Genomic DNA, 12,002 nt, shown 5'->3' with positions numbered 1-12,002 from the left:
TGCTCCTTTTGTGCTGAGTCCTGGGGCAAGCAAGTCTGTGCATAAGTCCTTTAAGAGCAGTGTCAGTTCCCTGTAGCCCTGTGGTTCTCCTGGATATAAGCCCCATTGGTTTTCAAAGACAGATGTTTTGGGAGCTCATTTTTCTCTTGCAGTTTCCAAGAGTTAAGATGCCTCATGTGGGGCACAAACACTTGCTTCTCAGGGAGAAACTTTATATTTGTAATATCTCTCCTGGTCTCCTGGTTGTGGGTCATAACACAGGGGCAGAGAGATGGTGAGATTTTTGGTGAGACCACATCTCTGCCTCTCCTATCTCGATGAGGCCCTTTTATCTTTTGTTCTGGAGGAGCTATTCAGCTAGTTTTCAGGTCTTTTTCAGAGGGAGTTATATCATATGTAGCTATAGGTTTGTAGTGTCCATGGGAGGAAGTAAATTGAGGGTCTTCCTGTGCCACCATCTTAAGCTGCCTCCCTCTGAGTCTTTCTTGCACCAGGCTACAATTCTTTCTTCCTTCGGCCTTTCCCCATGTGTTTGGTTAAAATAATTAAGAACATATATTACTGAAGAGAATATTTTAGGATTATGAGGCTCGTGATAAGGACCTCTCCCTATGTATTATATTCTGGTTGCTGGTTTTGCCTGACTCTACAGGAGCAAAGTATTTTCTGCAATTTAGGAGGCAGAGAACGAGTTGGTTGAGAACCTTGGATTCTGGAGTTAGACAGTCCAGTTTTGTAAAGTACTACCTCTATGACCTCAGTGAGGTCACTACACCTCTCTAACTGTAGGTTCCATGTCTGTAAAATAAGGAACTGAAAAATTCCTACCTGATATTATTATTCTGAGAATTAATGAGGCAATGCATTTGAAGAACCTAATATAGTTATGGATTCATACTAGGTACTCAGGAAAAGTGCTTGCTATTTTAATTATATTGAATACTTTCAATATGCATTTTGCTATTATAGAAAGCGTTTTACTTTGGAGTTGGATACACATGCGTTAGGACCTCAGTTTCCTGACTTGTAGCTTGTTGACCTTGAGTAAGTTATTTGAGTTGTAAAGTGAGTATTATAACTACCTTGTTAGGCTGTTATGTGATAAAAAGTACTTTTCATGGTTCTTGGTATCTAATAGGTACTCCATAGAAGACAGTTAACATTATTGTATTTGATTATGAGTCAGTGAATCTGAGTATAGTTTGCCTAATATCGATGCTACCAATAATCACTCTCAGTTGGTTTTGGTAAATAAAACAGACGTATGATCATTCTGCCTCAATATGAAGCTATAAAAATCAATAGAAAGAGCATCAAAGTGAATCACTGCCACCAAAAAATGGAATCTATTTTTTTTATGAGTTGGGGAAAATACAGATTGCTTGTGTGAGACAAAATTATATAACTTATTGAATTTGATTACACAAAACCTTGACAAATGATTTAAGATAACTCCATCTAAATTAGAGGAGGCTTATTTTTTAATAAGTGTATTCAAGTCAATTTAACTCAACAGCCACTTTGGAAGACCAAAAAGCCACGGGAGACACAAAGATCAGTAATGCATAGCTTAGACAAGTCACGAGCTCTTGCTTAACATGGCATTTCTGCCACAGCTCCTAACTGGCTTCTCAGCTTTCACTCTGCCTCCCTTCAATATATTCTCCAGATACCATGGTGGATCTTCTTAAAATGTGATACAGATCAAACTACCACTCTGCTTATAGCCTAATATGCTTCCAGCTGGGTTTCTGTTCTGATTTGTTGTAGCCTATGCCGTACTTATTAAATATTTTTTGAGTATCATCTCTTGTCTAGACTTAGCTTAACATCCATAGTCAAACTGGGAAATGGCTACAATTTGATATATTGTGAGGATTACTTTCTAGACAGTGAAATTTGTCTGAAAATGAGAGAAGATACTGCCATCTGACTACATGTTCTCTACTTTCACATGCAGCAGTTTTCCTATAAAAGTAAAGGTAATACATTTGGAAGAAGCAGGGCTCATACTTTCAAGGGTCAAGCCTGGCATTCCCATGCTCATATGTGAGAGTTTCAATTGTAGCCAGGTAGCACTATCATTCCTTCTGGAGCTTTGTGTGGAGTGGGAGTGGGTGAGAGCAGGGTTGACAGGAAACAAGAGTCAGCAGGTGAGCATGGCCCAATTCCCTTCTCACTGCAGATTCCTGTGTCCAAGGCCACCAGATGCCAAAGGGACAGATACTGATAAATTTTTATTTGTTGGGTGCTAGGTAATATTAATACATTTGTGTTATATTCAGTACAGATATTCTCTCGGTTGATGATCTTGTGAATATATATCATATTGCTTAATATATATGCTTAATACTCTTAAAAACCTTGGGCATTTTGCATATTAAAATTTCAGTCATAGATGTTCACATATCTAGTTGCAGATGAACAAATAATTTGTTCATGTGTATCCCCCCAAAATACCCTAGGAGAACAGGTTGCTCTTCGAGGATGGTCATGATTATTCCTCAGTGATTCTGAATTGATGTGATAAATAGTCCTGTTACAAAGGTGTGCTGATTAGTATGATTTTTTTATTTACCATTCTTTGTTTTTTTGCCAGTTTCATTTTACTGGTCCTGAGCTGAGCACTTGTGCCATATTTAGATGTCATTATAGATTATGTAAATTCTGAGTTAGAAAAAAATCTTACTACTTATTGAATCCCACTCTAGGTGCTTCGGGATTCTCCATTATAGTGTTCTGCCCTATGGTTGTCCTGGATTTATGTGACTATTGGAGAAAAGGTATTCTTTATTTCAAAAGTTAGATCATTCTATTTTCAAACCAAAAATAATTCTATTTTTCAAACAACAAAAAAAGATTAAAAAAATCATACCATTAATTATATGGGCCTTCAATTAATTTCCCAGGATGAAAATGGACTGTCTGCATGACTTCATGTCTCTTGGGAGTCACAAATTTAAACATCTTCACTGCTATGCAATGATTATACTTGAGTAGAGCAAACTGGGTCTAAAGCAATATGGAGGAGTGAGGACTGTGGCAAATCTCTTTAATTCTATGTAACTGAACAAAATATGTGTGCTATAATATCCCATTCCCATTAGTTTATCACTTCTGACCCTAATGCAATGTTTTTATTAGAATATTTATTCTTTACCTTGTCTAGTTATATTTTATTAATGACTTGGTGATGGCAATGCATCGAGGAATGCTTTTTCTTTACAGAATAAAATGATTCCACTTTTAGAATTTTTCACATGATGATCTCATATACTCTTTTCTTTACTGTTTAGTTGTAACTAAGGAGGAGAAATGAATCTCTTAGGAACAGTCCCAGATTCCCTCCAGAAAACTTGTGGAGGGAAGAGTGTTGTTGAAAAGTTACAAGCTTTAACAAGCTTGACTTTTAGACTGTTGCAAGCATGGGATCCCATCCCTATGTAACCTATTTGTACCTTGCAATCAGATAGAAGTAGGTCAGTCAAATTTTAATGATGTCCTCTGAGATGTAGTTTCCTGCTCAGATGTACATATCAGACTGTGTTTTATATTCCTGTGGGAAGAGATTACCAGGGTGTGAGATAGCAAGTAAAAAAGAAACAATGTCTTCCTAGGTCGATTGGCCTCTCTGGAACCCTCATGTTTAAATAATTAGAGGTCATGTAGTGCTGGAAATTGTCCTTTGTGTATTTGCTAAAGAGATAGATAAGAAGGTCTTCTAGCAGTCAAAACATTGAAAGACATGATGGGGTGATGAGAAGTGTATGAAATTTGCGGTCTGTTTAGTTTTGCTCCAGTGCCCACTGTGCCACTACCTACCTGTAGGACCTAGGGCAATTTGTATAATTTTTTTTTGGACTACACATTCTTTATTTTATAAGATATGTATATTTTCAGGTTTTATGAAGATTAAATATATATGCAACATAAATGATATTTAAGGTATTCTTGTTCCTGAGCTACAGTAAACATTAGTCACTGAAGTGGTTGCTTCATTTTTAAATAATCTGCAACAGGAAGGAGGGCTCTTCCTTCCTTTTCCCAGTTTTCTAGAAACCTCATGGAAGTTGTCCAGGGATAGTTACAAGAATTTCCTATCTTGGCTCAGTAAAAGTATCACACTTTCATCATTGTTTAGGGTCCTACTGATCCTATCACAAAATTTGGATATACCACTGGTGACTCTCCAGTCTCCCCTACAGAAACCATTCCTGAACCAAGTGGGTCATAGTCCCTCTTCTCTGCATTAATATCTCTAATACTGCCAATGTCTGCATTTCCATTTTCTTTTCTTAGAGTTGCGATAGTCCCTTTTAAACTTATTGAGACTCTCCCTTTTGTGCTCTGTGACACTACATAGACATACCTCTCTTTCTACCTCTTGGGCCCTCCTTTCAGTAGTTATACTTCTTTCTTCCCTAAAATTTGGGATATAGTTAGTAATGGCTGCCCTGATTTTTCTCATATTGTAAATACATTACCTGTAATATTTGTGTCAAGAGTCACACCATCTACAGCAGCAAACACCATCATTGGTGTTTAAATTTGCTTCATATACTGGCTGGATGCCATCAGTCTGGTGATCCATAATCACCATAAGCAAACCTGGTTATAGTCGAACTCTCCCTATTCCTCTGGCTTCTTGGTTTTTCAAACTGAGACCCTTTCTCTAGAGTGAGGTAAGTGCTGCAAAATTTGGGTGAATAAGCTGATACATTTAATTTTTACAACAAATGAGAAAATTGAGGTTCAGAGAAGTTAAACTACTTGCATAGCTAATAGATTAATGAGGTAGATGTGGAGGTGAGATTCAAAACTAAATAGTTTACATATTCAGTATTCTCTCCATTAATGTTTTCTGCCTCCCTTGATAAACTAAAAATTCTTGTGCCCTAAAAATTCATCTTCCCTAAAGTGCATCAGACTGAAAACTCATGACCCTACGTTTATTTAGCAGTTTTCTGCTTGGTGGAAACACTTGGTTCCTGGTGATATCATCTATTACCTTAAGTATGGGACTCAATGAGTTTCTAAAGAGGAGGATGCAATACTGGGCTCAAGACAAAGTATTATGCACTCTTATTCATGGCCTTTCCCCCAAATCATTGAAGACTTGATCATCATGGGCCCCTGAATTCACCTATATATATACAGTTAACAGCTTTAGAGAAATTTCAAGGATAAATCCAATTAGGATATCTTAACTTTTATGTCCTCTAATATCTTTGGATTAACTTTCCTGATTCAGATGCAACTGGACTTCAAGATATCTCCCTTCTGACCAGTAGGCAGTAAAGGAAATAGATGTTTTTATAGTCAAGACTGTGGTTTGAAAACTAGCTTTCCCACTTAAAATCTGTGTGATCTTAACTTTTATGTGTCTTAGTCTATTCATCTATAAATTAAGAGCAAGAAGATATACCTTCCATGATTATTGTGAAGATTTAGTAAGAAATAATAACATGTGAATATATAGCACAATGGCTTGCACATTGGTTTTGCATTCAAATTACTTAGCTCCATATTATCTTCCTTTTATTTTTGTTTCCTTCTTTCTCTAGCCACATTTCCTATCAGAATTTAAGTATACGAATTTCCCTCAAAAAACTGTTTATTCTACATTTGATAAATTTTATTTTATTATTATTTTAGCATTTGTTTAAATTTATTTCTTCTTTTTTAAAATCTTAATCCCAATACAGTTAACATACAATGTTATATTAGATTCAGGTGTACAATATAGTAATTCAGCACATCCATGCATCACCCAATGCTTATCACAAGTGAAGTCATTAGTCCCAATCACCTATTTAACCCATTCCCCAACCAGTCTCCCCTCTGGTAACTATCAGTTTGTTCTCTATGCTCAAGAGTCTGTTTCTTGGTTTGCCTCTGTCTCTCTTATCCCCCTTTGCTCAATTTTTTTGTTTCTTAAATTCCACATATGAGTGAAATCATATGGTATTTGTCTTTCTCTGACTGACTTATTTCACTTAGCATTATACTCTCTAGCTCTATCTATGTCATCACAAATGACAAGATTTCATTGGTGAGAAAAAAAAAAGTTATACTCACATTTCTTTTTCTCAAAGTTCTAAGTTTATCCTTTCTCACAAGTATCTTAGAGTTGGTGAACCACTCAATGTTCTCCTTTCACAGAGTATATGACTATTGCTATGTTATTTTAGAGTATACTAAAGAGACTTTCATAATCTACATTTTTAGAAACAAGAAACCAACTGTAGAAGAAACAGAAATGTCTTGCCCAGTACCTTCTGTTATTTATTTGTATATGGAAGTCATAGTCTGACCAAATATATTGTTTATGCTCTATCTGATTCACTACATTTCTCAAGCAGTGAATTGCCTATTTTACTGCCTTTAAAGATACCTTAAGACAGACTAAGCACTTGATATGAAGATTCATTTTCCAGAAGTAAAAGCTGAGTGACAGACTCAAATCTCTGAGGAGGTGGCACTCATAGGCTACTGATTCTGGGTTATAGAGAAAAAATAAAAACTGAAACCAATACTGGAAGCAGCTAAGGAGCTGCCATTGTCATGGTGAAGACCCATGGCTGGAGTGATGCTGACAGGAACAAGCAACAAGTAGGGAAGCTCTAAGCCCTTGTCATCAGCCAGCCTTCCATTCTCCAGTAACTCTTTGGGAAGAATTTAACAGAAGCTAGCTAGCAAAGGAGAAATTGGTTTTCAGTGGCCCAATCCTAACACAAAATGGAGCATAGAAAATGGATTTGAAGTTGAGAGACTGTAGTTTAATAGCATTAAAATTACTCTATAAAAAATAAGGATGAAAATCTTGCTCCTGCTCAAAGCTTTCTGACCTACTGAAGTTCACTCAACACTAGTTCTAATAAAACAATCAATGTTTATTGGATGTTTAGGATGTTCCATGCACTATTTAGTACTGTGCATGAATTAATCTTATGAAGTAACCTTAATTACCCCTTCACAAGAAAGGAAGATATGGACTTACTCTTAGAATTTAGTAGTTAGTCTTTAGACTTGTGTTCCATATTTCAAATCCCATAGACTCTTCAAAGGGCTAGATAAAAGGAATGCTTTCTTCTATTGATACAGGTGACTCAGTTGCTTCCATGGAAATGGGGCTTCCGTCCTCACATTGGCACTGCTCCATATGGCTGTACTCTTTAATCATTAGAGATCATCTCGGTTTTGGCCCATTTTTGTCTTATTGCCAACACCAAAACCCTATCGCTCTTTAGTTTATTTAGTAATTTGACTCTTCTTCTTTTGTTACTTCTTATCCTTTTATTGCAATTACCAGTTCTGTCTAGTTCTCTTACTGCTTAGGAACTATGTGATCCAGTGCAGAGTAGGAAAGTAGTTCTCATTACCACCTGGTCTCTTGTCAAAGTCCAAGAGGAACTGGGCTACTATGTCACCTCCATTTTATTATGTTAAAACTTAGGATGCATTACCAGGGGACTCTTTTAGTAACGTTAGTCTCATTATATACCAGATCCAGATAAGTTATGGTAGCTAGTTAACAAAACCTCTTCCTCTACATTAAAATACACATCACACAGAAACTAAAAGGTATTATTTTGACTATTAGGGGAGTTCATATTTCAAAGCCAGTATAGTTTATTTTGAAAATATTACACTGAATCAGCTTTTTTTTTAAAAAGGCTTTGTTACCTCAGATATGATAGACATACATTTCTACTCTTTTACAAGATATGGTTCATTTATTTATTAAAATAAATATTTATATTGATTGAGCATTATGTGCCAGAATCTATTCTGGGTCTGTGGGATGCAGTAGGGTAATAAACAGACAAGTTCTTATTCTCAGAGAGCTTATAGAGTGGACACAAACAGTAAAGAAGTGAATAAATTAAAATGAATACATAATATACCATGTTCCAGTTAATATTCTTTTTGCATAATTAATTAAAATGTACTTATTTTAGGTTACAGAGTATTTTTTTAAAAGATTTTATTTATTTATTTAATTGACAGAGAGAGAGAGAGGGAACACGAGCAAGGGGAGTGGGTGAGGGAGAAGCAGGCTTCCCGCCAAGCTGGGAGCCCGATGTGGGGCTCGATCCCAGGACCCTGGGATCATGACCTGAGCCGAAGGCAGTCACTTAATGACTGAGACACCCAGGTACCCCAAGTTACAGAGTATTTTTAATACACCTTTTTTTTTTTTTACTGAGCATTTACTCCTTCCTTATTATATATTTCTATTTCAGTATTATTGTTTTTTTTGAAAGTTTTTATTTTAATTCCAGTTAGTTAACATACAGTGTTATATTAGTTTCAGGTGTTTTTAGTACACCTTTTACCTGTATTACTTTCTAAAGGTTTAAGAGTGACTATATTTTGCTGGGGCTTCTTAAGAGTTTTTCAACATTTTGAATTTCCATAATAGTATTTTTTAAAACCACAAGCATGTTTTATTTCTGTAGTTAAAACAAAAAGCTGATAGTAACAACAGCCACCAAAATATTTCTGTCAGATGATACTGAATGCCATGTGGTGAATTGGTTTTCACGTGGTAATTTTCTCTTTTCAAATTTTGTGTCTGCAGCAGCTTTGGATACTCAGTCACATAGTGTAAATCAGTAATCATATTCCATCAGAGTTTCTTCTACCCAGCATGTTCTTCACAACAGCCTTTACATCCTTGTTCCTCAGACTATAGATGAGAGGATTGAGCATGGGAGTCATTACTCCATAGAAGAGAGAGATGAGGGCTTCAATGATGTCTTGATTATTGGCACCAACAGAGCTTTTCGGTTTGGGCTTTGCATACATGAAGAAGATGGTTCCATAGAATATAATCACTACTGTTAGGTGGGCTGAGCAAGTGGAGAAGGCCTTACATTTTCCTTCAATGGAAGGGATCCTCAGAATAGTGGTGACAATAAAAATGTAAGAGATAGAAATTACTAGCAGTGGAATAACCAGAACAATCAGATTTGACCCTGCCATGCTGATCACATTGATTGAAATATCAGCACAGGCTAATTTTAGGATAGCCAGGATTTCACAGACAAAATGGTTAATGACATTATTAGCACAGAATGGTAACTGCATTGCGAGAGATGTCTGCACCACTGAGTCAACAAGCCCAATGACCCAGGACCCAGCTGCCATGGGCATGTAGGTATTTTTGGTCATGATGACAGGGTATCTCAGTGGGTAGCAGATGGCTACATAGCGGTCAAGTGCCATCATGCCTAGAAGCACACACTCTGTGGCCCCCATGGCAAAGGAGAGAAACATTTGAACCATGCACCCAGAGAAGGAAATCCTTTTCCTTACCGTCAGAAAGTTGTCAAGAATTAGTGGGACAGAGGAGCTTGTGTAACAAATGTCCAGGAAGGAAAGATTACAGAGGAAGAAATACATGGGAGTGTGCAAGTGAGAATCAAAGATGATTACTGAGATAAGGACTCCGTTTCCCAGAAGGATCATCTGGTACATCAACAAAACTAGCACAAAGAAAACTGTCTGGAGCTTTGGGTGGGCAGAAAGCCCAAGAAGGACAAATTCTGTCAATGTGGAATAATTTGTCCTTTCCATATTACACATATACCCTTTCTCGAACAGCACTCTGTGGATGGTAGAACAGAAATTTATTAATACAGTATCTGCAAGAGCTACCTCTTTTAAGAATCATATTCTGCATTACTGGAGTTTTATATTTGGATGTATAACTCTGGGGCAGATTTCTCACTGTAAACCCAGGACACTGGAGCAGGAATCCTAACCTGATTTTTCTCAGGGTTAAGAGAGAGTACATTTGATTATAGGACATTTGGATCCCAAAGCAGTTTGTTGCCATTCCTACTAATTCTGCCTCTTAACATATTGACTGCAGATCAGTGGTCTATAGTCTGGATGCAACAGAGAGATGTATTTTGTTTGACAGTATTCTGCACTGTGTTTTAAATTTGAATTAGAGGTCAACATTTTACAAGCAGGAGATATGGTATAAAAATCTATATTTTCAGCTTGTCTTCAAATAAATTATAATATTTAAAATCATTAGACCTATTTCCATCATGGAGCTCCGTTACAACTTACTCATTGGATTTGAAGCATGTTCTCCATTCCACGAGATTACCCTCCCCTCTCTCTTATCTGCTTCTCACTGGAGGTCAATATTAGTTGCCAATTAACACGTTATTCTCAGTTGATTTCACTCATTTATAATACCTGATGGGATTGTATATGTATTTGAATTTTCGGCCCATGGCTACAGGACCAACTTATTCACTAGGCACAGTTGGCCTACCATACTGTTAGAAGCCTATGAAAATGTTTTTATTTCTTTTAAAATCTGAATAACACAATAAACTTTTGACCTTTAGTATATAATATTAGTGTATTTATCTTTATATCAAAGCAGATGTAAAATATAACTTTTAATATTATTTCATGGAAGAAAGGACCCACGAAGGCAGAAGTGTTCAGGGCCCATCAAAGTTACAGTGCAGTCCTGTATAATCTAATCTCTTTTTAGAGCTCCTTTTGGTCTGCTGGTGACATATCTGCACATAGCCTCATTGAGGACAGTGGCCTCATTGAAGAAGAGAGGGACACATCTTTATATTACTCCAGTAACTACCTCAATACAGTGCTGAAATATGTGTCCAAATAACTGTTTTTTAATGTGTTTAAATAAATGTTTTTTTAATAGAAATAAATTAAAAGTACTTACAAAGCCAATTTTATCACAGAGACACATAATGTTATGTATTGTAGGCTCCACTTGTTTATTTTCACCTCATATAAAGACTATCACTTAGGGATCAACTGTAATAATAGTACTTTCATTCAAAATGTACACATTTAACTAAGCCAGTGATATGTAGTCATTATATTTTAGCAAACCAAATTTATACAGAAGCATAGTATTTAAAACAAAGAAGGAATTTTCTCTGGTTGAAGTTACACTGGTTTGCCAGAGAAGACAAAGTACTATTCTTTTCATACTCTATTTACTCTTTCTCCCTCAGTTTGGTTTAAGAGGATTCCAAGGGGCATAGTTTGAAAGCCACCAATGTAACGAGTTAGAAATAATTTTAATAATCTGCATTTTAATAGTTTTATTAGAAATGATAATACTAAAATAGTAATTTTTGTATTGATTACTCAATGCCAAATATATCTAAATTCTTTTATTCATAACAATCCAAGGAAGCAGGGATTATTATTGTATGATATATAGATTATCCTTCCTTAAACATTTGGTAAACATCATAAATAAATCATGATATAAATGGACTAAAGACAATTAAAAGTAACTATTTCAAGAGGTGCAGGAAATAAATTTGATGGAGGTCAAATCATAATTTTCATATCAACTATTTGAAGTTTCACAAACCTGAGATAACTTCTTAACCTTGAAAGAAAACTATGTGCCATAAACCTATGCAAATTATTATTCACTAATAGTTGAGACAGTTTATACATTCTTATTATCTGTGATGAGATACAGATGCCCACTCTTATATAGACTTGGTAGTTCTGGTCAAAATCTTAAGACAAGAAAATGTCAGAAGTTTGCAACAAAAAGATACTAAAAAATTTATAAGAACTAATGACAAAAATTAGACTTCTGATAGTAAGATCAATGGAAAAATCAGTAGTCCTCTCTATAGAATAATAAATGATAAGCAAACATAATAGAAATAAATGCAATAAAATTAACAAAAAATATAAAGCATCTGAGTTTTAACCTAGTAGAGTATGCACAAGACCTTTACAGAAATGGATAAAGAAGATCTGGTCCGTATATACAATGGAATATTACTCAGCCATCAGAAAGGATGAATACCCCAATTTTACATCAACATGGATGGGACTGGAGGAGATTATGCTAAGTGAAATAAGTCAAGCAGAGAAAGTCAATTATCATATGGTTTCACTTATTTGTGGAACATAGGGAATAGCATGGAGGACATTAGGAGAAGGAAGGGAAAAATGAAGGGGGGGAT

General features: G+C 35.8%; 1 protein-coding gene across 1 annotated transcript; it reads right to left on the bottom strand.

Annotated features, from left to right (window-relative positions):
• Window positions 1-8,622: 8,622 nt before the first annotated feature.
• LOC114213538 (olfactory receptor 13C8) lies at window positions 8,623-9,591 on the bottom strand. Its single transcript, XM_028108779.2, has one exon. The coding sequence runs from the start codon at window positions 9,589-9,591 to the stop codon at window positions 8,623-8,625; it is 969 nt and encodes a 322-aa protein (XP_027964580.2).
• Window positions 9,592-12,002: the final 2,411 nt, after the last annotated feature.

This window comes from Eumetopias jubatus, unplaced genomic scaffold (genome assembly GCF_037043125.1).
Source record: "Eumetopias jubatus isolate StellerSeaLion01/CBP00866 unplaced genomic scaffold, mEumJub1_p1.0 scaffold_15, whole genome shotgun sequence".
Classification (NCBI taxonomy): Eukaryota; Metazoa; Chordata; class Mammalia; order Carnivora; family Otariidae; genus Eumetopias; species Eumetopias jubatus.
Note: the sequence above shows the minus strand (reverse complement) of the source record. Positions and strands in the feature narration are given on the sequence as shown.

Coding starts and splice junctions, on each gene's coding strand:
- LOC114213538 (XM_028108779.2), bottom strand. CDS start 9,591: ATGTGTAATATGGAAAGGACAAATTATTCCACATTGACAGAATTTGTC.